At 37.9% G+C, this 27,879-nt stretch overlaps 1 protein-coding gene across 2 annotated transcripts in view; it reads right to left on the bottom strand.

Moving 5' to 3' along the window:
• Positions 1-17: 17 nt before the first annotated feature.
• The window catches only part of dym (dymeclin), a 50,966-nt gene continuing 23,104 nt past the window's right edge, over positions 18-27,879 (bottom strand). For both annotated transcript variants that reach the window (XM_041970310.1, XM_041970311.1), the window contains exons 14-17: positions 25,810-25,909; positions 11,098-11,280; positions 7,691-7,804; positions 18-1,259 (exon numbers count right to left, since the gene is read on the bottom strand). In XM_041970310.1, the coding sequence (XP_041826244.1) occupies positions 1,110-1,259; positions 7,691-7,804; positions 11,098-11,280; positions 25,810-25,909 (547 nt within the window). In that variant the 3' untranslated portion in view covers positions 18-1,109. The remainder of the gene's footprint in view (positions 1,260-7,690; positions 7,805-11,097; positions 11,281-25,809; positions 25,910-27,879) is intronic.

The raw sequence follows: 27,879 nt of genomic DNA, 5'->3' as shown, positions 1-27,879 counted from the left end.
TTTTATTTAAACTCCCATTTTCAAAGGACATTTTGCCACAAAATGACAGCTTAAGTCAAGTTATGTACTATAATAAAAAGCTAGTTTTCCACCAAATAATTATAATTCCACCATTTTCCTTTCATTTTGTTTTTTTTTTTATTTTTTTGCAGCAGTCACAGCAGACTACCATTTACATTTAGAGGTGTTGAATATATATAAAAAACAATATGCATGTAAATAAATAACTTAGGTTTCTAGTTAAACATGCAAATAAAGTAACAAATTAAAGAGGAGGCTGTAATTATGCAAAACAGTAAAGAAGATTTACTGTTTGTCCTAGTTTAAGTTTTTGCCCAGGGTTACCATCCAGAAAGATGCTAATAACAAAGTCAGGGTAAAGACAAATAAATGAGCTGGAAGCAACAATGAGATCACATGAATCAGAATGATACAGATTGCTAATATTATCCTGGGACTGAAATTATGCTTTAATTATACTGTACTTGAATGTGTGGCACTAAACAACCAGCAACGCTGCAAATGCTGCATATTTCAACTAAACAGAGGTCTCTGTTGGTGATAAATTTACTTTCTCTGACCTGTTTTGGAACTTAATCTGACAAACACAAACTCTTTATAAAAAATTTGCTGAACTCAGAATAATGAAAAATTAATTTATGAGAATCATATTCAAAACGCAGTGTAATACAAGATGGGAAATTAAATTTAGATTGTATTTTTGAAGACATGCGTGACTAACAGTAACATTTAGGTGTGTATGCTTTAAATGACCTTTCAATTGCCAGCGTCCTGAGCTCCTTACCATAATATAAATCTGTATATAGTTTTAAATGGGTATTTACTACAGGACTCAGTGTGCATGAGTGGGAGCTACTGTGTGCACTGGTAATCAGTGCTAATGAAACTTCACAGTGAAGAAGCAGAAGAATTATTATGATATGAGGACAGAGGTTGTGCTGCATAAAAGGAAACGCCATCCTGTACAAGGTCGAGGCACTTTCAAAGCAGTGTGCACGTACTACAAAGGGCAATCCACACACACCCACCCACCCACACATACACACACACTCCATCAGTCTTTATTTCTTGGACAAAGACGCAGTTTTTCAGCCAGAGTCCATGCTGAACAGCTCGATTCCCTGTGGGTTCCAGTAGAGCCCAACTCCAGAGTTAAAGACCAGGGACCAGACATAGGGGATGAAGAAGTCCTCTGGCTGGTCTTCTTCCACATACTTAAACTTGAGCTCCGGAAACTTCTATTCACACAATAAAGAAAAAGAGAGAGAGGAATGTTGTGAAAATGCATTATATTTGTAGCAAAATTACAAATAGATGGATCACATTTTACTATGAAATAAATTCAAATTTTGTATAATAAATGCCAATAAAAATCAGTCATTGCTTGAGGTCCAGAAAACCGCATTGTGCTTCACGAGGCTCAGTTAAAGATGTTAAAATGTCTGTACCACTATATGTAAAAGTTTGATGGCAGATGACTTAACACTTAGTTTAGAGTTGTGAAATGGAGAGAATTCTTTTTGAGAGCTCCCACTACCAGGAATAAAAATTCAGTTTTACGTTTGCCATAGACAGTGATACATGACTCACACCTGGGGGTACTTTTACACACAATTTTTTGTGAAATGGAGAGAACTCTTTTTGAGATATTACACACACACACACACACACACACACACACACACACACACACACACACACACACATATATGTATATATATATAGCAACATAGTTTTACCATTCTCATTTGGAGACTGCATTTTTTTAATTTTTATTATTGATGATGTCATGACACCATGGCTAATAGATTTTGAAAGGCCTAACTTGTCAACTTCAAAAATCACCTAAGATGTCCTTTCAGTTTTTAAAATCACATAGCATATATGTATATATACTTCTCTTTTAAGAAATACCAAAAGAACTTTATAAAAACCTGCAGAAGAGTAACACAAGCCCACCAATCAGACCAAACCAAGCATCCACCAGCCCACCAAACAGCTGGTAGGCAACAGAAGAAGAGCATCAATAATATAAGGTACCTCATTATATGCTCCTGTCTGCAAATGCATGTATGTGCACGCACAAAGTCCAGTAATCAGTCTGCGGTGAAAGACAGACGCTGTGCCCTTTATGTGATGGTCCCTGTCTGCTCTATTGAGTCCTGACTGGCTCTATTCACAGCCACACTATCGGTATCATAATGACACAGACAGAGGGGCTACGAGGTCACAGGCCATATGCCAGGCTACTGACACAAGACCACACACACCACTGCCATTGTGATGGCGAGACACAATGCAGGAGCTGTATTATCTGCCTAGTATTTGTGTGTAGGTGACTAGGCTCATAACGTACTAACTCATCAAATGTTTATATGACACTGATGGTGACAGTCACCAAAACTAGGCTCACTTTTACTTGTTAGGATGAAGGATGAAAAATGTTATTTGATTTTTCATTTTAATTAGAATCTTATTGATTTAAAAGCAAGAACGTTCAAATACAGAATATTGCTGAGGAGATTAATGTCTGATTATAATAATTATCATGATATATGAACATTAACCAGTTATGCTAATTAGCCCATTAAGCTAATTAAAGCATTAATCAGCAAATATTGCTTTGTCAACATACTGTCAACATGTGTGGTATTAACACCTTCCTATCTTTAAGCATTAAAAGATTAAATTTACCCTCATTAAAATGCAAATATATGTTGAAGCTGCACCAGAAACTAATTGTGTATATGAGGAACATGCAGAGTAAGCTGAAACAACATAAAATGTTTTAAAGCTGTTATTATACAAATAAATAACCAATGGGCAAAAATAATACACTGAGCCAGTATAGGATGTTGAACATATCAGTTTTCCAAGGAGGTTGGACATTAAGATGTGGTTATATGCTCTTTTACACTAACTAAATATGAATTTAACCTTATCATACTTAAGTCACTTAGCTTAGCTTGGGCAATAAATGGTTGGAAACACTAAGAGTAGTGTTATGATGGTAAAATCAGCCAGCTTGCATGTCCAAAGCTCCCTAACAAAAACGTATTTGTTTATCTTTTTAAGCAACGGGTTGTAGTTTTACATCTGTGCCAGACTATTTCTTGGCTGGCAGCAGTGACTTCCTCAAGTCACTACTCATTTCCTGGCAAACTTCATACTGACAACAAGACTCCGGGAAGTTGCTGCTCCCAGCTGATTAACAGCCCAATAACAAGACCACAAATAAGATTTGTCCCCAAAATACTTGTTTTACATGTAAAATGTTTAATCCAGCTTATCTTATTTCCAAATGTCCTCAAACGGTATATTTAATAAATCTGTACCTGTGTAGACATCACTAAAGCATTGCTTATGAGCTTTCAGGAGACTAACAAGTAAGAAAAGATGATGCAGCTTGTGCAGCTAAAGCGAACATTTTTTTCCCCAAATGAGCATTTCTCAAGTTAAGTGCATACTAGAAAAATAATTATGAACCTCTACAACAGAAACATAAGTCTCCTGTGCACATCTGACCACTTCCACAAGACACTGAGCACAAAATGAGAAAATAGAAAAATGATCTCTGAATCACAATGACCACCATTTTTCCTTACTCCTATATTGGACAAAGCCACAAGGGGATTTTCTGCTACGGGAAATCTTAGATATCAGCACATGCCTTACAGCAAAAAAGAAAAACATGTCCTCCAGGTCTGAGTGCCTTCTAACCGGGGAGGGAGGAGGAAAAAAGAAGATAGAGCATCTCTGTCTCTTATTCTGTCTCTATGGGGTTTGTTCTCTGTTCGTATCTGCCTTCTCTCTCCCTGCCCTCCTCTGTTTTGCTCTCAGCCTGTGCTGTCTGGGCCCATTTGGCCTGGGCTCATATCAGCTAGTTATGGGTCCTGGCGGGTCAGGCCCTTGCCCCTGAACACAGACTGACTGGCTGGCCTCATATCTCCACTCAGGACTCTGTGTTCCCTTTTCCTCCTCTGCAGGCTGCTGTGCTGTCAGAGCTCGGCCAGACAGAGAAGAATGTGGCCAAGGAGCAAATATGAACTTTGAACACACAAACACACTTACATGCAGGTACACACACAACCACTAAAAGACTATATATCAAAATATTACCATCTACATACTAGTCTTTGATAAGACTCCTTGTCTAGATTCTTTGGTTTAATATGCTGTGCTTTGGGTAAACACAGGTTTGCAGCAGTTAGCAATCCATGGTTCACACAACCAAAATCACAGAGAAAAGCCACCCAAATATTTTTAGAAGGTTGTGTTTATGTTTGCTGTTCTCATTTCCTGCCCACACTCAAAGTCATTTTGAAGTGGTCTTTGTAATATTTACTCTTCCAAATCAACATAACACTGTGGATTAAGTGTTTTTTTAAAAATATTATTAACAAGTTCAATTGCTACTCTTTCAAAATAAAAGAACAAAAATACACCCAAACATCAGGGATTTCCAGCTTTTGAAACAACTAATTTACTTTTATCTGCTTTGCAAGAAAAATATGAGCACTTTTGAGTTTGTAGCAGATGCACTTACTGTAGTATATTAAAAGGAGACCCTGATCACCCAATTTATCAGTGTCACAATAGCAATAAAGACAGACACTTACACTATAATAAGTATGGGGTTTCTGAAAGTGGTTCTCCATTTACAACATGAAGTTACACTGACTGCATGTGTGTATGAAAAAGTAGTGGACAGCTTTCAGGCCTATGAACGTCCAGGTACTGATTAACAGCTGGCAGCCTCTTTGCCCCACCTCCTATGTGTCCTTACAAGGAGTCTGTAGGCTATCACTGCTCAATAAGGCAGGTTTCAGCTGGACAGGCTAAACAACACATTCCACAGATGCTGTCTATGATCGCCGCTCAACCTCACACACCTTGAAACAACACGTTGAGTGACGAGCTAATGAGCGTCGTCCCTGGAGTATTTGCCACATTTCTTTCAGTTGGGACCTAATTTGCATGTCTGAATCTTTGTTTGAACACACGCTGCTTGTGGTCTCGTTCTGCAATGTTTCCCTGACTTAAAACAACTGTCAGCTCCTCGTAACAGTTTTCAAGAGATCCTATTTAAACTGTGTTCATGCTGAACTGAAAAACACTTACAAATGGTTTAAAATTTAAGAAAAACTTAAATGCTGTGATGCTGGGTTAAATGTTGGCTAAAACAGCACAAAAGAGTCTGGCAATTATTTTACCCTATGCTCCCCCTAGAGAGGTGGGATGTATCATCCCTATTGTAAAAACAAATTTCAGTCTCAGGCCTGTACATGCCGGGGTATTCACATGAATGTGTTGTCACGCTAAAGAAGTCAGGAAAAGCTTCACAAGAAGCCACAGAAAAGCACCAAGAAACATTGCAGGGTAATTTTTTAAGACCCAACATGGAGAAGATGGCATTTTTTAATGTGTTTCCATTTGTGTTTCTTTGCTACTTATCTTTTGGCATTATAATAAGTATTAAATCTCTGATGGCTGTGTACTGGTCTTTTGGAGAACTATACATTTGTCTATGTTAAAAGAAAAGAAAAAAAATATCCATCAGTATGGGACGAGACTGATGCAGACAGATACCTTTGATTCCCTGAAAAAAGAGTAAAGGTAGCCTGGCAAGCTAGCTCAGTTATGCTGCAATTTAGGTATCCAATTAACAAAAAAGACATTTAAATTTTTAATCTGTGGCTAAAATGCAGTTCAAAATGTCATGGTAATTCTATAGGAATGCACTTCTACATCCTAACATCTTTATTCTAATATCTCCAATTAAAGATAGACATTTATGGCAAAAATATCTTATTTGTGCAATTCATTAACCATACAGCAAAACACAATCACAAGACAGTTGCTGTCTTTCAAGTGCATATGTCAGTCTCTGGTCACTTCAGGAAAATGCAATGCAACTTAAAATGACACAGTATTATGGCTGATATGTCACCATGAAAAGCAGAAATGACAATGTTGGAAAAGACACAGAATGTTAGGAAAATCTACTAATGTGATTTTTGCCATTTTACTGCCAACAGAAGATTGGTCAAACCATGTGCTTGTTTTAAAACAAAACCTGCAGCATCTGTGCAATCACGTAGATTTTTCTCCGCTTTGGAAAGTTATCAAAAAGTTCTGGTCACGATGGTTATTGTAAACCTAACTCCAGGATTTTAATGTGGTCCTGTCACAAAGAAAAACAGCAACTATTATCTTTCCTTCACCTTAGCTCATGTCTTGATGAAGGACAAAGTCAAACTGACCACCTTTTTAGTGGAGGTAATTAATATGGAAGAAAATTATAACCAACTTTAATAAAATTCTTCAAATCAACTTATTTTTTTCTTAAAAAAGCCTGAACATTGTCACATCTCTTTCCTGTCAGCCGTCGCCTTGAAGGCACAATTGATTGAGACACTAATACTTCTTTTTCTGAGTAATTACCAACTCATCGATGATTCTTCACAGCATTAATCTAAAACTATAGATTTTCAGATTGGGGGCTGAGTAGCAGGATGAGCTCATATGATGAAGGGGAGCAAGAAGAGGACAGACAGCTGTTTGTTTGAGCAATGGTACCATCAGACAGTATGGGCTTCTCCCAGAGGAGACATTGCCCTGATATTCTTATGGCTTCACGTTACCCAGTGGAACTGGAAAGCACTCAGATGGTTGAAGAGCCAATGTGAGACTCAACAACACTTTTGCAAAGACTAACTACACTCTAAAACACAAATACACTGTTGAATGTTCAGACTCAGCAAATACTTAACAGCAATCCAAGTGACAGACTAACAGGATACCACACACACACACACACCTACACTAATGCATCACATACATGTGCATTCCAGCTGGTTGCATGTGTGTGCTACAGGTGCAGCACTCTTGCTGAAGGACATTGCAGGGTTATCTACATGACTCCATGTGCAATTCTACGGTTTTATGGTTGATTGCAACATTAGTGCTGGGAGGTGCTGACTGAGAGTGAGACAGAGAGCGCACATGGACTCATAGCCATGCGCCATCCCTCTTCCACATTGGCTAGCGAGACAAATGCCTTGCAGCCAGCTGCCAAGTATAGAACATGAAACACATGATGAAACATGCAATTAAGAGCTTCTGTGCTGGTGAGGAGCGAAGTGTGGAGACCCCTGGTTCCATATTTCCTCACTGATTAATGGAGGAGCATCGGTAGGGGAGGGGTTAGCGAACCCGCCAGGAGTGCTGGGTAACGAGGCGCAGTGGCAGATTTATGTCGCCGCCCAGCCCCACCCCCCACTCTTATGTGCCCATGACAAAGTGCCCCCTAGCTCCCCCATCCCATCTCCTTGAAATGTCATTACATCTTCGCATGTAGCAGGCCAGCAGAGACGGAACAACGATAAGCGTTAATGCTAATGATGGGCTTTGGCCTTTTGTCTCAAGTCCCAATGGCTCTTCCATTCCATATCCCTATCCCATACCCCTCCTCATTCACCTATCCTGACAAACTCATTTTAGGTTCTTCACTAATCGCTCAACCATTTATACTTTGTGTGCTCTGGTCCTCATATACCCATGATGTCCAATACGTACCACTTCTTTCTTCAGACAGCCTCGTGTCTCACCATTCCTCATCTCTGAGATCTTCCATTCCACCTGTCGTTTGACTGTGTGTGCAAATTACCTTCAGTCTGTCTTTTGGCAGGGCCTGCGCTCCTTTCATGATGACCTCTTGAACCCTCTCAACTGACAGGTCACTTCCAGCCTGCTCCAGACGCTGACTGAAGAATCCAATCACCTAAAGGTCACACCACAAGAAAACGACAGTTAAAGACTTGCAGAAAATAGAGCCAGTGTAGCAGAGATGTTCTGGAGAGCAAATGTGTTTCAGATCAACTTTTTTAAAAGTTTTGAAAAAGCTCTTTCAGCAGTGTGCATTACTGTCTATGGACCTGAAGGCATCTGAATGTGTTGACTTCATGTCTGAATGAGAACCCAGGTTACTCGTCTCTAAAACTGGAAACAATAATATTACGGGGTCACACTCCATAACATTTATGGACAACTTTCTACACTCCACTGTCAGACCTGCATGCAGTTATATTAAGGACAAGCATCAACATGTTTCTGATGATCTTACAACAATAATTTAGTGAATTTAGATTTTTTTTGGATGGAAACCTACCATTATGCAACTAAACAAATTACAAACGGTCCCTGCTACTTATAAAAAAATCTATCTATTCTCTGAGCCAAGTCAACAGAAAAAATTAAGCTAAATGTTCTTTATGGTGTTATGATTTCATACAAAGTCTGATACACAGAACAGAGTAAAAACAAAGGCTGTAGCAGAGCTGGTGACATTTGTGATTTAATTAAAGCTTTTGCAAGAAGAAGACATTAAGCCCTTTACAACTCATTCAGCCCTTTGCGTCTGATACATATGGATCTCTAGTCACAGTTGCTAGGTGTATCTTAACAAAGCCATTCAGAAAATTCATGACACATCAACAAGTGTCTTAATGACAGAAGGCTGCTGCTTTAACAGATATTTAAATCTGTTTCTGTTACGTCTGTAAAAGCCTTTTGATAAGATCCTCAAAACTAGTTATTTTTACTAGGTCAATATAAGATCAGCAACATTTACCTTAGCATACAGTCTGGAAACAGATTAATCACATTTACACAACTATTAAAATCTGGTACTGACAAAAAGATTTTAGGAAGCTACTGCTACAAGTCCAGACAGGTTTCCGTTCACTAATGAAGCAAATCTAAAGGGGATGTTTTGAAAAGCTGCAACAAATGTGGGCCAGACATTTTTCATTGCAAAAATTCAAATGTGTAAGTGGTTGTAATACAGAAAAAGAGTGGCTGTTCTAACTAGAATGAACACAGAAGAAAGAAAACAACAACTGCAGTGGACAACACAAGAAAAATAGAAAGAGCTCCTCTTTAGGAATAGCTGTAATCCCTGGGATTATCTGGGATATTATATCATATCTGGAAAGACCTTGATAAGTCACATGAGTTCATTGTTTGCCAGTTCAGACCGGAAACAGCTGGTGAGTTATATAATTTTTATCTTTGCCAGATCAGGAAGGATTTGCAAGACGGTTTCCACCTCTCCTTAATTCACAAGTCTTTTTCAAAAAAGTCAAAAATACTTTTACAAAAATACTTTTTTTTAACATATTATAAGGTTTTGCAGTTTGTATCATTTCTATTAATTTTTTCTTCATCATTATCATCATAATTTTTTTTCAATTATAAAGCACTTTAACACAAATTGCTGTACATCCAAGGTAGATAAAATAAAAGCATAAAAATGCATAAATTCATATATGCATATTCACATCTTCAGAGCCTTTGTTAAAAATAGAAAAGGAAGCCTGGCTACTGTCCTACACTCTGAAAATGTTAAACTAAATAATTATTAGTTTAGTGTTAATGTTGAAAATAAAGGTGAAAATAAAGTTAATGATTCAGTTTTTTCTTTTTTTTTAATATTATTGTTATCACGACAGTTCTTAGTTAATATGAGTAAAAATGTAGTATAAAAATGTTTTTAAAATGTAAACTACCATGTATTTTTGCACTTCTAGCTTTCAATCAGTTGTCTTTCTCTTTTAATTTCATCTCCCAGTTGCACATAAAGCTCTCTGACTCTTCCAATCTCACTGTTTGGAGCTGTCACATCAATATTTCAGCAGCCACACCCAACGTGGGGACACTGGGTGCAACGTGGAGATCTGAGAACAAAATGACATAATGCTACATGCCTTGACCTAACAGAGCTAAACTGTAAACAATAACAGTAGCGAATGTTGCAACCTACTAATATTACATGTAGCTTGTGTGTTTGTAATGTTTGTTTTGAGACAACCTATTACTGCTTCTACCAAGACAGACCTGAAAGTGTGGATAAATTGTCAGGTTTCCTAGCAACAGCAAGTCTCACTAAATCTATTCCATACTTTGCAGTGTCACTTATGATATATTTGGAAATTTAATAAGAATCATTCAGAACTGTTGCAAATAAGAGGTTAAAAGGTAAAATGCAAAGTTGCATGAATGCTGCTTTTAGTCAGAGGAAACAGATTACAAATTCAACAAGGGGTTTGAGCTTTTTTTTCTTTTATCCCACTTTAAAAAAGAAGCACTTCACTGGAGCTCAAATTATTCGATACCATCTGGGTTTTAGCTCAAACAAGAAATCAAGGAAAATATACTGTGTTTCTACTTCTGTGCTAGGTCTGTCTCTGGAGAAATGTTTGATGTTAGAAAGAAAAAAAAAAAACCTCTTTGTATTACTGATTCTTTTTAATGCTTTTTTTTGTCAAACCAACAGTGAAAAATGCATCCACAGGCAATGTTTTCTCTGCTCATGCTCTGCAGTCGCTTTAGAGAATTCAAACACACAGAAGCGCACATGAGCAGTATGGGTGTGGTGTGTGTCTACATCTATCTAATACTAATCTCTTCATTAACTCTGAAGGCCTCCCATATGGGGTTAATTTAGAAGAGCAAAGAAGCAGCCTCTCATCCTGGATCTCATGCTCACACATACAGATTTGCAACGCAGGGAAAGCTTTGGAGAATAGCCTTAGGGAGGCTGACTTAACTGAGGATTTCTAGCTAGCATGCCTCCCTCATACTTATGGAAAGCAGTAAAGCTCATGGCAATGAATGCAGCAACCCCCATCCTGCACACATACATGCCAAGCTTTCCTTTCCTCGTATACATGACTAATACACCAATGAATGATAGCTTTCTCTCATGGCCTCCCTTACTCCCCAATCCACCTACACTCTAAATAATTATTTGAGACAGAGCCTCTTGACACAAGGGGACTGATTAATTCATTGATACGACTTATTTTCACACTCCATATTACCGTTGCAGATCACATACTGCATGTTCCATGGCAGCAAGGCTTTTTGAACCATTCCCAACAGACAAAGAGGACACTGAGGAGAAACCTATAATGCTTTGATCTCGGTTAAAATTTTCAGCAATTTATTTGTGAAGTAAAAAGTTAGAAAGTCCAAGCTTCTCCAAATTTGCTTCTGATATTTTGGGTGACTAACCGTGTCAAGGTTCTGCATGATGTCCTGGAAGGATGGGTGTGTCCTGAATTGCTCAAAGAGCTCCCTCTTGTAGAGCAGTGCATACACTAGGTTGGGGTTGTGGTGTAGAGAGTTGCACAGGCAAGAGTTGATGATTTCCAGCATCATGCGGATCACCTCCTCAATCACATTCAAGTCCTGGGCCTGCGGGAGAGGGGAGATGTAAAGGTTAATTGGTTTCCTATTATACCAGTTTCACTTGTTGTTGTGTCTTTAAATGATTGCCTCCTGATAAATCGGATTGTCGGGATAGGGTGGCGTGGCAGAGGAAAGGAAAGAGGGATGAAGGGAAAGCAAGTGGAATTTCAGTGTAGAGAGACAATCTTGTAAGCCACAGATCAGGTCACATCAGTGACGACTGCCACTAACAACAGGTGGCAGTTTAGGAGGTCAGAGAGAGAAAGATGCATGGAGCGAGGTGGCATAACGGACTGTATCATTTACAAAATTCTCCAATGTAGACCTGCCTCAAACTACAAGACTGTGTACAGAGAAGTTCATAAGGACATAATGACAAGAAGAAATTTATCACAAACCTGTGATAACAGAAGAACTTGCATGTCAGAGTGTGCTGTAATTACCTGAGGGCGTGTAAAGGACTAGTTTGACATTTTGGAAATGCCACAGCTTTTTGGCAGAGATATAAAAAAACAAAAGAAAATAGATAAAAAATCTATGTTTAAAACTCTGAGGTTAAAAAATTCTAACAACAACTGAAGCTAAACAAGGAAGGGAGTATGTGACAGACTATTTTTTCTGGCCTGGCATAATAACTTCCTGATGCTTCCAATAGTCTTGTTTAAGAAAAGCTCCAACACATAATCCCTTGTGAAATAGTGATCTGTAAGATTTAGAGGTGCCGGTAGACTGATTTTGTTGCCACTGGACCCTGTCCAGTTAGCAGTTTCCTCATGTTTCCAGTCTAAATGGTAATCTAACCAGCTGCTGTCTCTAACTTTGTGTCACACAGTCATGATGACAGATCATTTTTACCATCTGACTCTCATTAAGAAGTAAACAATTACTCAATCCATAAAATAAATAAAAGAAAGAAATGCAAATTAAGATTTGGGATTTTGTACTTGTGTGTGAGTGGTGTGAGTATCTGGCCAGGCTTTATGCTTGTGATGATTTTAGTTAATCATGAGATGAGTAAATTCATGGTGCACCATGAATCAGCTAAACTATTTGTTATTCAGCCATCCTGATGAGAACAATAGATCGGAGTAAACCTGCAGCTGATAAAGAGATATTCAAAAGCTACTGCTAAACCAAATGACAGGAAAACTATCATTTCAGTAACTGAAAGGAAACACATCCAACTTTGTCTGTGGATAAACTAAACACTGAAGTGAGAAAGAAGAGCACCAGTGGAACAGTGTCATGCAACAAAGATGGACAAGTAGCTGTGGACAAAAACATCAAAGATAAATGTAAACGTCTTCCCCCAATTAATAGTTCACTTTGCCTTGGTTCCTTGAAAGAATTTCTTTCTCTTATAATCACACAACCTAAGCTAATAGCTCCTCTACTAAAATCCACTCAGTATTAGAAATATTTGGACTGACTCAAACTAATTAGACTGAATATAATCTAGAGAGTCTTCTATCCTGGGTCCCAAGTGAATCTCAAGATAGATGTAGGGTTTCTTTTCAGAGGTCAAAACAAAAGTATAAACCCATTCTAATTCAATTTAATAAGTTGTACATGTGTGGAGCCTAAAATGTTTAATTCAGTTGATATTGTCACTGTGCCTTATAAACCTTTAAACTCAAGAAGACAGGTGGAAACTGAGTTATAGTTAGGTTTGAAAAGTTTTAGAAATCTAAAGGTGTTTAATCACATCAGTCAAAATGCTAAAAGTGGAAGCCATAGTTTATGAGTATAGATTCAATCTTGTCTTTTAGTTACTGTGTTCATAACAATGTGTCTACAAGCCAGACAGGCGCCACCATGATGAGATAAACCCCCTCCTGGCGTGTTCCCTGATGGCACATAAAGAAACAAAACCACAGACACCGTGGGAAATCGAATAATCTTTAAAGAGATAAAAATAAATAAAAAAACAAAACAAAACAAAACAGCAAAGACAAGGTACAAATAGAGTTTAAGAGTTGATGACTGATTACTGACAGTGTGAAATCTGTGGGGACAGTATTGCATAACTTATCATTTATCCATTTACAGGCAGCATTACAGATAAGAATCCTACATGATGCAGTTTCCAAAGAAATCTAGAAAATACAAAACAATCTGTACACTACAAACAGAACTTACTCGAAGTTTTCTTCATTTTAATTTGCTAAAGAACAAAATAATCAAAAAGTGAGTCACAATTTGGCCAAATTCATTGCAAGAGAATTTGTAAAAGTGCACCATTAGCTGCTTAGAAGCTTAACAATGTAACACTGGCTATACTGTATTATATTGGCCTTAATCTACAAACAGTACACAGTGTCTACTGTAACCTGGGCTGAACGGGTTGGCTCAGCTAAGACGAGGCTGAGACAACAAATTGCAGACTAAGAGATCACAGGAGTCAAGAACATTGAAAATGAGCTTAACTTAATGCAGCAGTTGTCATGAAATAAGTATAATGGTTGACTGAACACAACATGCATTATGTGATAGGTTTCAGTGCTATTCTTGGATCTGTATGGTTAGAAGTCACGTTAAAATACAATACACCTAAAAATACAATCCCAAGTCACAAAAAGAATGGAAAATGCTCATTTAAAAACAAATAAACAAAGGCCACAATTCTTACATTAACTTTATCTTTGCATACCTTGTGAATCTATCATTTTTTTTCCTTGTAAATTTAGTTTAATTTTTGTGTTTCAATCCTGCACCACATTCCACAAAAAGTAAAAATGAGAGTTTAGTGTTCGAGGAGTAAATATGGGCAGCGAATCTACAGTTTTCTAATAAATGTGTGGGAAAATCATTTCACTGTTTGAAAGCTATGTTAGTCAAATAAATTGTATGGTGTTTGCATTTGTATATTTCATTTGTAAATAAATCTTGAGCTTATACAGTCTACAAAGAAATCTAATTAAAAGTAAATTAAGAGTCACTGTTTTTCTTCCCTCCAACATTTTCCATAGCTTCCCATTTTCAGAGCTTTTCTAGGACATGTCAAAATGGCATCTGTCCCTACAAAACACATCAAGCTGAGCTGCTACTCAAACATCTGCTGCCATTGAGGGATTCAGTACAGATGCAGAGCCTTCCAGCAGTGAGTGGGCATCAATTTACACAAAGACCACCATCCCTCGGCAAATTCAAAAACGAAGACTAGAGTTTCCAAACTTGATGTAAAAAGAGAAAGAGAGAAAAAAAAAACAAAAAAAAAAACAAACAAACAAAAAAAACAAACAAAAAAAAAACAAATAAACAAACAAAACAAACAAATAAGGACTAAGATGTTAGGATAATATCGGAAGAAGTATATCAGCAAAACTGCATGTAATGTTTCCATAACCAGTTTAGGCAGTATGCCTGAAAACTTTAGTCATCTTTGCTTTAAAGGTTCAGCTCCACTGCCTAGCTAGACCAGCTCTCCTATGTTCTGCTGTGGCAGGCCATAATTAGACAGAAAGCAGGGACACATATGGGAGACAAGTGAGTAGGAGGAAGAGGAGGCGGAAGAAAGAAGACAGCGACAAAAATGGGAGCATAGAAGACGAGAGTAGGGGGAGATGATGGAGACAAAGAACATGATGAAGAGGAGGCAAAAGCAGGAGTGGAAAGCAGAGTAGGAGTGAGGGATGCCTAGTGTGTTTGTTCTCTAGCTCAGCACCCAGCTTAATGAGATTAGTCTGGCAGGAAAAAATGCCACACTGGGGAATTCAGGTCACATGAAAATAGGCTAGCTAGACGTCTGCCTGGTCCTGCGTGTATGTTTGTCAAGTGGATGAGATTAAGAGGTCCATGGTCTACTTGAAACCCAGACAGGATTTAAATATCTTGGCTGCTCCTCCTTCTCCTCTTACTCTTCCCACTCTGTTCCTCCACACCTCTCTCCCAAATTGCATCCTTAAACTGGCAGAAAACACCTGACGTATTTGTTTGACTGAATACTATATTTAGAGCTTTTTTCTTCATCTCTCCCTGTGTCCTTCCCTTCCTTCCTTGTCCTCCCCTAACATCCTCTTTTCTGCACATGTGCAACTTTTCAAGCTCACTGCATTGTCCTTTAGTCACAACCAGTCATTCTGCTAATCATGCTGCTTTGTCTCCCTTCTTAAAAACACAACCCTCTCTGACTATATCATTATAGCCTCAACAATCATAGTTCATTTTCTTGGTTTTACACCTTTTACATAAACCTTACAGGAAAGCTATGTGTGTGCGAATATGCTTGTGTGAACTCCTATGAGATTCTGCAGCTAATTCGACAAGCTGGGCCAAAATGTGTTGCAGGTGCTTTCGACCTGTGTTGACTGTCTGATAATTGCAGTCTGCAGATGTAATCAATGTCTGTGTGTCTAGCCCTTCTGTCATAGCCCTGCATGTTTGTATGCAAATGTTTGTGTGTGGACAGAGTGTTTACAGGCACAGACATGTAAATCCCTGTAAAGTAGGAGCTGGCATCATTAAACCAATAGCTTAGTGATTCCCTGGCTGGCCCCACTCCTTATTGTAGGCTGTTGCAGGGCAGAAAAACCAGACATATTAGGAAAGAGTACTGACAAGAGATACCCAAACAAAATACAGATGGAGAGACAAATAGAAAAAGAAACCTCCAGAGGCAGATCTCTGAGAAATCTCTCAAAATATAAACCATTTCACAGAAAAAAGAATGTTGTCATCAGCAAAGAAGCTGTGCAAATGAAAATACTGAGCGCTAGTTTCTTGTGAATTCATGTGTAGTTTTAAAAAAAAAGGCAAAAATGAGAAATGGAAAATGGATGAAAGAGAAATAAAAACTGCCACATGGACAGGCAGAGAGGGTCAGACTGGCTGAGTAGCAGCAGCCTGCTCAGTCTTTTGGGAGTTTTTCTTTTTTTTTTTTTTTTTTTTTAAATGGGTCACTGTCTGACCTGCATTATGGCATCATGGCTATGTCATAATCACACCATTTTGCAGTGCATTACATCCTCGTTGGCCTCTCCTTACACCACAGCTTCACACATAATGTACAAAACATATTTTGTTATACACACACAGAATGAGACAAAAGTGTTTGGCTACAGCAGGGGAGCTTGGCTGGAGAATGAAGGCAAATAGAAGAATTGTTAATGATGATGCTAGTAATAATGACAAAAAAGATGATGCCAACAGCTGCAACAGCACTCTAGCGGATAGGTAGGCAATGCCAATTGATCAGAAACTAGCTGCACTCCATTTTTGCTATGCCTCGATCAAGACCAGGGCACAGCAGGGCTGCTCTAATTATCATTTGGAAGGAAAATACATGGCACTCCCACTGCCCAAGAATAAATGCAAAATAAGGCAGAGAGGTAGACGAGAGATGATGAGGGTATGACAGATGTTATACACACACACAGAGAAAGAGAGAGAGAGAGAGAGAGAGAGAGAGAGAGAGAGAGAGAGAGAGAGAGAGAGAGAGCAAGAGAGAGAGCGACAGGAGAACAGGAAAATGAACAACTAGGACTATCCTCTTTTTGATTTAGCAGGTGAGGAGAAAAAAAGATGATAGACTGAAAACAGTGGTCAGTTAACCCAGCTGGATACTGCTTTAATGAGAAGGACAGAAAGTCACAGACTTTGAGATGTCTAGAAAGACACAATGATCTACTTAAAAGGGAGCAAGTTGGTTCAGAAGTTACTTATTATATGTGATCATTTTATTCTGGTTTAGTGTTAGACTTTTACAAATAATAAACATCCATTACATCCTAGCCTTTGCCATTTTATTTTGTAATTTATAGAATACCGGACTTTAATTATCGCAACACATTTCACATCACTTACATGAAAAGGGGGAAAAAATGCAGTGATGGAGAAAGCAATAGCAACAGTATAGTGGATCTATGAAGACCAATTTAAGAAAAGGTTTCTGATCCCTCAGATAAAGCAGAAATTCAGCAGTTCAGAGGAAAGATTGCTGTTCAAGAAAGAATGACAGCCAGAACAAGCTAGGATCATCAAAAGTGTGGCTATGCCTTGCTTTAGAGAGAGATGAATCAAAGAAAGCTGTAAATACTTATAGAGGGGAAAACAATAGTCCAGCAAATAGTCCAGTACATTTTTCTGGTTACAAAGGTTGAAGTTATGCTTTCATCAATAGCCCTTTTGGGTGTATGTGAAGCTCTAAACCACAAGGGTCAACACTGACCCTGCTGAAAACATGCTGCCAAATACGTCTGTCCAAAAGGTGAGTGAGCCCAACAAGCATGGTGAAACAGTAATTTGCTGTATTTTTTTCATACATATAAATGCATTTTTTAAACTTAATTTGAACATTTATAACATGAATGATTAAAGTACTGTAAATGGACAATGTCTAAAAGCCTTCAGTGCAGCAGGCAGTCCTAAATTTTTGGCTCTGTATGACATGTTACCCCCCTCTCTCTGCCTTTGTTTCAGACTAGAGTCTGAAAAACAAACAAACAAAAAAGCAAAAACAAAAAACAATTAATTACACTTTGCTTTGTGCATTTTACTTATACTGTGAAAGGTCTGTAACTTTATACTTTAAACCATAAATTGAAACCCTGAGTCATTTAAACTCAAGAGGTCAGTTCATTTCGTAAAATTAGTACAGAACCATGACTTTATTGGGTTTTACCAACTGGTGTTGAACAATCCAAACCTTTAGGGGATTTGGCACCAAAAACAGACTCAGTGTACAGAAAAGGAGTATGGATAGGGATGTATTGCTGTCTCCAAGTTTCCACACCACGTAGCTCATGTGCTGGTGAAAAATCAATCGAGAAAGTCACATGTGTGCAAAAAGAAGAAGACCTATTTTATATCCAAGATCAGGAAACATATTGGTGCTGTATACAAATTTAAATGGCTACAAAACATATGTTCATAATACTATTGCTGCTCTTCCTCTAACATCACCAAAATGTGCTTGAAAACCTGGTAACTTATCCTCATGTTGTATTTCTGTATTGCAAAGCACGGGCATATCTCAGCTGTGTGCATATACACTGAAGACTTTTATGATACTCTAAATTGTATTGGTGCCCTTTACCTTCCTCATCTCTGTAGCAATCTCTCACTTTTAGTTATTTTCTTAAAGAATGACAAGAAGCTCTCTGTGTATGCACTATAACCTCTGAGGTGTGGTTAATGTACATCAAGCTGGTGGCAGGATTGCCTCTACATCATAAGACCACACGAAATGTGACAGGATAATGTAACATTCACATTTCAATCAATTGGCTCCTACTTTCAGGTAAACGATGTATGAAGGGAGACACTGATCTCTGTCCTTGCACATTATGCGCTACCAGAGTCTGCATGAGCCTTGTGGAATTAGATGAAATGCACATGGATGAAAGTCAGAGTAAAGCCAGGTGATAAAACTGTCACGTTTTATGGTCTCTGAGACTGAATGGTTGAAAAAGCATACAATTCCTATTGGTGAGTGAACCATGAGGAGGCTAAACTGAACACAGACAACTGTAATAGCTCCAGCTGAGAAAGTTATATGTGGTGAAGAACAGTGTTGGATAAAACCAAGGCTAACACTTTGAATTCATAAGCATTTTACAGTAAAATTACTTTGAAATTGTTCAGAAACACAACATAGTTTAGTTGAGAGTAATATCAGCTGAAACTATTGACAAATACTGGTCATTAAAGGTAAAAGGCTTTTCTGTGTGTACATGGAAACAGTATCATGCAAATCTTTTAATAATGAACTATGCCAGCATGACACAAGGGTAAACCAATTCGGTGTAAATGCATTATGATGTTATGTCTAAAAATCCTGATTACTGCAAAAGTGACTAACATTTACTGGTAAAGTATGTTTGACTATGTAAACACACTTAAGGCAGTGGTAAAATTACAAACAAGTAAAGAAAAGATTGTGTGGAAGCCACTTCAAATGAAACAAACAACTTTTCAGAACAAACATTTATACTGCTTGAGTGATGGAAACTACTCACCTGCATCTTAGTCTACACACAAACTCAATTCAGAAGGACAGTTTTCACTTCAACAGACTAAAGCAGCTTTAATGGATGACGCTGGATTCAGCCTTGGAGAAAAGTGGCAAATTCCTGAAAGCTCTGATAATAAACAGAAGGCATAATGTTTATTATCTGCTGATTTATCCTCTGGCTCTGCTTTTTCCCCTAAACAAGTGGAATGGTGCTACAAAGCTAATGCATGTGTCTACTCTGGCTATTAAAAAGAGATCACAGATTGTGACTCAACCAGGACACATAAACAAGTAGGCAGGGTGGTCCAACATGCTTCTGGCAGTGTGTGTTTGTGTGTATGTGCTTGTAGTCTCTTCCCAGAAATGTGCAACAGTAAACACACTAAGAGGCAGAGAAGTAACATAACCATTACTACTGGCTGGGAGCATAAATGTTAAAACACAATGCAATACAACACATCAGATACTTCTCTCTTTAGATGTTTGTCTCTATATGTACATGCTGTGTTTTACTGTGCTTCTTCAACAGACATAGCAAAAAAAAAAAAAAAAAAAAAAAAAAACACAAAAAAAAATCCATAATTAGAGGTCCAGAAGCTACAAAGAGCAACCATGAAGCCTCATGAGAGCTGCTCTGCTTGGATTGAGAACCTCTAGATGTTCCCTGGGGGCTCAGGAGGCCCTAACCCTTCACTCCTTTTTCCCCGACACTAACCAGATACAGCAGCACAAACACAGTCAGGGACAGGGGGTGTGTTCTGACTGTGTATATGTAAGAGACAGAGACCAAGATCGAGACATCAAGATGGAGGAAGGAAAAGAGATGAAGAGCAAGAAGACAACGTTAACACATAAGCAGAATGCATCCAGCTTTTACCAACAGCTTAGAGCATTTGACGATGTATTTTCATATCCTCCTCTCAGTCTCTCCCTCGTAAAGAGGGCAATTACATGTCCCGCACAATCCCACATTAAACAAACATTAGTTCTCTCTACAGAGCCAGACTCAGCCAAATTACATTGTTTCCAGATGCCTGTCACAAAAACACGCTTAAACCCACCCTAACCCAACACCCCCCCCCACTCTCCTTTCTTTGCCTGCTCACTTCTCCTCTTTCAATTGTTCTTTTCTCCTCACATTTTACTCCTTTTTATTTCTCCCTATAGTTCCCTAAACTTCCACACCTCTCATGTTTAGGTGCGGCTTTTAGAACAACACTTGCAGTCTGTTTTCAATTATGCAGCCACAACCACCATGGAAGGAGGAGAAGAGGGCCAGGATGGAGGAAACAAAGGAGTCGGCATGATGAGACAGCACTGCCTCCATCAGATGTCATATCTCTCAAACCAATGATAGACCTTACCTAGAGCATGAGGTCATTATAGCTGTTCAGATATGAAATGCTATGCATGAGATTTCATAGAATTTTCTGTCTATGAATAAAGTAATGGCAGAGGGTAGAGATAAACTTAGTCACCTCATGTTTATCTTCCTTTTAGGTCATCAAACATTCTGCAGCTCATTTATCCACCCTTCATGCTGTGTATATATAAAACAAGCTTTTGTTTGCTTAAAATAATATTAATATTCATGAACAGTTTAAGACCTCAGTGTCACCCACATTTCAAGTTAAACAGCATCATAAGCTGGCAAAAAAAACAGCCTTTTCTTTAGGATTAAATCAGTAAAAGTATCATACAGAGTACATTAGAGTACCATGATTACTATTACCTGTAAATGTTTTTGGAAGGGACAATAATATTTTGAGCTAAATACTCAGCCTCAACGCTAGGCTGAAATGGTCACCCTCTTCTTAACCACACATCTGCTTCAACACTTACAAACACCCACGACTCAGATGTGCACTACTAGACACGGGCAAAGCTGATGGCACAGTTTGAAACTCATCTGTTGTTCAAGACATAATTAAACTCAATTTATGTTTCAGGATGGGTGTGTGTATGTGTGTGCACAAGCTTTGAAGGCAAACAACACACTATGTTCCCTTTCATCAGAAGATGTCAATAAAACTCAAAGTTGGCCTCTAGATGTGGATAGTAGACATGGGAACCAATGTCATGTAGGGTTAGTGTAGTCTAAGCTGAAGAATAACAGCTATATCAGAACAGTTTACCAGCTCTGTCTTAAAAGTCTGTGACCCAGACTGGATGTCAGACACTTCTCAAGGAAAAGAAAATCCTTGCAACATTCTCCTGTAATATGCTGCCACAAGCCTTTGAGCAACACACTTGAGTCTGACAAATACAGGAGCACTGTGACCTTAAACCTCAACCTCTTACACCATGCTTGTGTCTTTGCCTTTCTCTTCCCTGTGGGAATAATATTTTTAATGGAGAAAATTCAATGATAGCTAAATATTTTCTATTTTCAGTCCCATACAGTGTGCAATTACACATGCACATAAGTAAAGCAGAGCATTAAAATAAACCCTGAAGGAGTGAGGCATCAAAACTAAGCTGGATAATTGCATTTCACTTTTTTCTTTGAATGTGTATAGAGACGGCTGTTTGCAAAGGGCCTCATCATAGTCATCACATGGATGAAGGAGCACTTACATACACTCATGTTTCCCCAACACCTAAAGGTATCCGGGAAGGCTTCATCGATATAGATGTTCTCATAGACACATTTAATCTGGGCCATGCAAATTAAATAGGGAGAGCCAGACAGACAAACATATCTGCCAATAGTCAACAGGATTTCCTGATCAGATGTGGCAAATGGAAATGTGTAGATACTCAGCTGGTAGTAAAGATGCTCGTGATAATCTGGTTTGTTGTGGCAACTCAGTCATTTTTATATTTAAATTGATTTACAAGCCAATACAAAAAGCCAGGATAACATATTCTGGATTATTCTGAGCACTTAAATGAACTTATCAAAAATGTCAAAGGAAAATTAAAAATATAATAGTTTCTTTGGGAATTTGAACAATAATATGAGACCCATAATTGAATATGTAGAATGGATAATTCCTCCTCATTAACCTCTCTAAATGAACTCTCTCTTCTGTTCTGCTCATACAGGTTACACATTCCCATTAAGTCACATTTTAGGATGGTAAGAAAAGGCTGAAGGGCTTCCAGATGAGACAAAGATTATTTTTACAGGAGGAATAAATCTTAAAACTGCAACATGGTGAGTGCATTAGCATTCAGACTTATGGTTTTGCTCATGTTCACCACTGGGAAACCCAGTAGTAACCCAAACAAGAAGACTGGTTAACAAAGTGTTGCAACCGTTTTCATGCTCTGCTTTATTGTTTATTTAGAAACAGCATCACTGCTTTCTGCTGACTACTGCTGGGAATGTAAGGCACATCTGTTTGTTGGCAGTAGTTACCACACCTTTCATCACACCTCATTGCTAATTCTAATCATCCTAAAATGATCAACTGTGTGAAGCGTTATAAAAAATAAATTAAAGAAAAAAAACAAAGTAACTAGAGACAGAATAGTAAAGAAGGACTTGTTTATGGCAAAGTCCACGCTTGGTGTTATTTCATCATTTTCCAGAGACTTTTTTTTTGCACTACAGTAATGAAAATGCTTGTTTGTGAAACTGCCAAGTTTTCCTTTAGATGGTGAAAAGAAACAGCATAAATTAAATGTTTCTATAAAGTAAAAAAAAAAAAAAGCTTTTTAGTAAACACATCAAAATTACTCATAACAGACACATGTGTCTAAAGGCAGAGAAATGTCTGCATAAGAAAAATATACTGTTAGTTTGATGTGAGAAGCAATTAGGTTTTATCCTAATTATTTTTAGTGCATTATCACGTCTGCCTCAGTAATGTAGACATATTCCAATTTGCTTGCAAGATAAGATACAAATTTATATATTTACTGGACTAATATGAAAAGGACATCAATCTTTTTATCATTTCACTCTCATCAAGAAGGCAAACAGAAGCATTTCTCAAACTCTTTTTTATTAAAGAAACTATATTATTCCCCTGGAACTCCTGAATTTTTAAAAGTAGAAATATACAGAGGGGACTTCTGGCTTACTGACTAATGGAGTAAGATGTGCTTATGGGAGCTCCTGCGAAACTCTCTTAGTAAGGACATCTACATGAACTTTCTATTATTACATTATCTCTCTACAAGCTCATCTTGACTGCATTGCATGTCAATGGGTATGAGCAGCATGGCAGCCACGTTTCATCCCCAGCTCAGTGTTGCGACCACCCTCCTGCAGAGTGCGGCTGCTAAGCCACTTCTTCTAAAGCAAACTGCTGCTGTCCCGATCATGACTTCTGCAGACTTTAAGGCTAAACTGCTCGCTGCTCTTCGAGAAGAGATGGTAGACATTTTCAAGACTGAATTAGAGATGGCAATGACAAACACCTTGACCATACAGTCTGATCTGATCTTTTCATGCCCGAAAACAGCGCTACATGCTAGCATGGCGGCTATCAAGTTGGAGGTGGATGTGCTAAGGGTGACTGAATGACATGGAGGGTTCGCTGTAGACATGCACTGACACTGTGGTTTCATTCAAAAGTAAATTGGACCCAGCTTGTCACTCTTGACAGTAAATGTGAGGATTTTGAGGCGAGGTCTTGCCGTAATCACATCAGGATAACATACTACCCAAAGAACATGGCCAAGTCAAAGCACCTAATTTAGATAATCCTTGTTTTATGAACAAGTTGTTTAAAAATCTATCCTCTGAGTGACTTTTTTGAGAGGGGACATAAACTATGCAACTGATCCTCAATTAGACAGTTCTAAACTTCTAAACTTGGTCCAACCTAATCACTAATAGCTAAGATCCAGCAGCAGGTATTTGCATGTGCACCAGAACTTTTCTCATATAGATTTCTGTAATTGCTAAACTTGTGCCAAAAATGACAAATGGTACATATCGTCCAATATTTGTTTTAGATCATGTAACCGTGTCCCTAGATGTTTAGATTTCCCCCGGACCTCGCTATCGCACCCATTGGCAATTTAACACCTCACTTTTATGAGATGTATGACAAATTCCATAGATTTATTTACAAGTGCAATAGAGGATTTTATGTCTCTTAACCAATCTGATTCCAAACCTATCTCTAAAGCGCTACTTACAGAGTCCTTTAAAGTATATTTACGAGGTCAGATAATTTCATATTCTGTATACTTAAGAAAATTAAGGATGTCAAATATGTATAAGCTTTCATTTGATTTGGTGTTACTAATTCTCTCTTTTCATCATTTTATGAGCCCCTGTCTATCAGATCTAGCCGTTTGCATGTATTTTTTTGCCAAATTTTCAATTTTACTACTAGCCCGCGAACATAAATGAAATTACATTCTGGTCCAAGTCAATTAGAATACTTTAGTGTCAACTGGAAGCACAGTCATGTCCCCCAGTCTCTTGTTCTGCTTTATTAACTGGTCCAATCACCGCAAACCCCTCTGGCCCTACCTGCAACCCTGTGGTTATTGCTTAGATAAACAGTTAACAATTACTGCTGCCACGGTTTTAATCCCACTGTTAAAAAATCTTGTGTTTAAACCCACATTCACAAATCCTTTCACCAATTTCTTCTTATGGCAGGATAATGGACTGAAATGTTTTAGGGATTTCTATATGGGAGGGGTCTTTCGCTCTTCCACAGACCTGGGTACTGAATTTATTCTTACACACTTCCATCTTTTTTAGATATTTCCAGGTGAGGGACTGTGCAAAAACCTTGCTCTCCAACTTCCCTCACCTTCCACCTGAGCAGCCATGGGGTAAACTTTTACAACTTAATCCTTTACAAAGGTCTTTAATCTAGAACAATCTATACTTCTATTCAGTCTAGTGGTTCTGTTATGGTTATTTAACCAGCAACAAAAAAGAAACTTGGGAGTGTGAACTAGGATTGGTTTTTAAAGAACATTAGTGGGAATCCACACTGAAGGTCATTCACATAACCTCTTTTTGTCCTAGTTTGACTTTGATACAGTTTAAAGTTTTATTTAGATGTCATTATTCAAAGACAAGGCTGGCACAGATTTGCCCAAATGCAGTAGATGTTTCTGATATCTGGAGGAATGTGACTTGTCAAACAAATTTTTGGCAAATTTATTTCAACACTGTGTCCAAGATATTCTCAAAAACTATTGACACTTCAATACACATTAGTATTTTTAGTCACCTGGAAGAATATACCTGATACTCTACCAAAGAACTGGAAGTAATAGCTTTTACCTCCATAACTGCTAAACGTCACATCCTTCTTAACTGGAAATTCACAACAGCTCTTTCCAGCACACAATAATTTAATGAGCTATTTTCTTTTTAAATGTAGAGGGAATTAGATATTCAAAAAAGGGGAAAACTTGAAGAAATTCTACAATAAATGGCAATCGTTTATGGATTTTATTGCGGCAATACAAAAATAACATACAGATTAATATATGAAAATCACTCTACTTCAAATATAAAGGCATTTAACCTCACACTGACTAAACTTTCACAAATATCTGTGTCAAATTCCTCTTCCTTATCCATGTAGACATAATTTGGCAAGTATTAATAAACTTGGTTCAGACTAAAATCAAGTGTGTGTTTGTGTTTTACTCACATAGTCTGGCAAGGCTGTGTTGTCTCCCTGTCTGCCTCTCAGAGACTGTGTTGCCTGCTCCAAAACCTTGTTGTGCTTTTTGGAAAGCAAAGCAAATAAACTGCAGGGGAGACACATAGAGAAGGAAAAGAATGAGAGTCCAAGCAAAACACAAATGAAAACACTGACGATGATCAAAAGATACAAAATACGCAGTCTTTGTTGGATTGAATTTGAGATTTTTTCGATTCCCCTAAAGGGACATTATACGGTTGTTGTACGAATTACTCAAGAAAGACTTAATTAATACAAAATTTAAATGGAAATTAATGAATAAATAAATACAGGTGGAAAATTGTTTGAAAGTTGTAAATGTTTCAGATAGAGAGGCATGGGTGAAATCTCCAAAGAGATCACTATAACACACTGGGATATTGTGTTTGTTGCAATTTCAACAAGAAATTATGTAATATGGAGCGTTGGGTGATATGTAACTACCAAAATTATACAGGCGAATGAATTCCTCCTCTTTCAGGCTGTTTCATAGCATCACAGTTATTCTGCCAATATCTCAGTAGTCTAAAGACCAAACAGTGTTTAAGCTCTGGGAATGATGCTATATTTTGATCAAATCCTGATTTGCTGAAAGTTAGCTGGAGCACCAAAAACTAAAAAATAAAAGTACAGGTTAAACATTCACACAACAGCTGCACTGGACTAGTTGTATAATGCTTCATTTCAGTCCTTATAGAAGATCTTTATTCACTTTGAATTCTGACTTCTCCACAGCAGAGAAAAGCTAAAAGACCAACACCAGTACCAATACAGCCAACAGTGGTGTATACCTTAGATATTTCTGAGCCTGGGCAGTCTGAAAGCCAAGCAGAAAGAAACAACAGATGTTTCTTTGTTCTCAACAGCTCACCAAGTTTACACGACATCTCCTCTTTACAGTATAACAATTAGGAATTTTATCCCAACATTACTCAAACTTTAGAAAGATCAATCAACTGCTCCCACATGTACACAGCAAAAAAACAAAGAAAAAAAAATCTACAATAAATGTGCCATTAACAATGAAGAATGGGCTTAAAGCCTTAATTTGAGAAATATTATTATTAAAGACAGAGCTGTTGAATTTCTAAATGAAGCTTTTCGGAAATAATGAATACTAGTAAGTCTTGGAATAAAGTGATCATAAAACTCACATTTTTAAAATGATGTTGAAATACTACAAATTATGAGGAATTTGTGTCCAATTCTCTTTCAAATTCCCTGTTTGAAATTCAGTATCTGTACGTGTGTGTTATCCTATTTCATTATATATGATTATATAATACATAATACGATACTATCTATTAACTTTTGTGTCTTCGTTTGTATGTGATGGTGCACGATGGCTGCAGACATTAAGCTACTCTATCCTTGGGTTGAAGAACAGAGTGGGTCAGTCAGTGTACGCATCACCATTAATACAGTATTCACGTCACAGTAGACTGACTCTCATGTTTGGTTTCATCAGACACCTGAATAGAGACATTTTGCTGAAAAGATACAGTTTTATTATAAACTATTTCTGACCATATTTTTCAAATGTAACTTTGTAATACTCCCCTTATTTGTCCAGGAAGAGCAGATCCTTGAACAGGGTATTGAGAAAGTAGGGGGAAAAGGATGGAGGAACTCACACAGTAATACAAAGAGAGCTCTGATATGCTCCTTAGGGTATACATGTCCATCTGTCAGCACTGGAAACACCCATATATGTGCAAAACCCTGTACCAATCTTTATCCAGGATAATTGGCCAAATGGAGGCATCAGAGCAGCTATGTGGGGGTCTACCTGTCATCTTCAGCTCTAATGTCAAAGGCCCTATTAGCCTCAACTACTCAAAAAAACTGTTGTTCAATGTTTCCAGTTTTTTCTACTTCAAATGGAAGACCACCAACCAAGGTCCACCTGGGATGTTGACACACAATACACAATTTGACTAGCTGGTCTGTCCCATCTGTCATTTATGTTCAGGCAGTGATGGACACGGTCCAGGAAGCAGGGATACAAAAGATTTCTACAGCACTGGCTGGATCCTC

Source organism: Melanotaenia boesemani, chromosome 19 (genome assembly GCF_017639745.1).
Source record: "Melanotaenia boesemani isolate fMelBoe1 chromosome 19, fMelBoe1.pri, whole genome shotgun sequence".
Classification (NCBI taxonomy): Eukaryota; Metazoa; Chordata; class Actinopteri; order Atheriniformes; family Melanotaeniidae; genus Melanotaenia; species Melanotaenia boesemani.
Note: the sequence above shows the minus strand (reverse complement) of the source record. Positions and strands in the feature narration are given on the sequence as shown.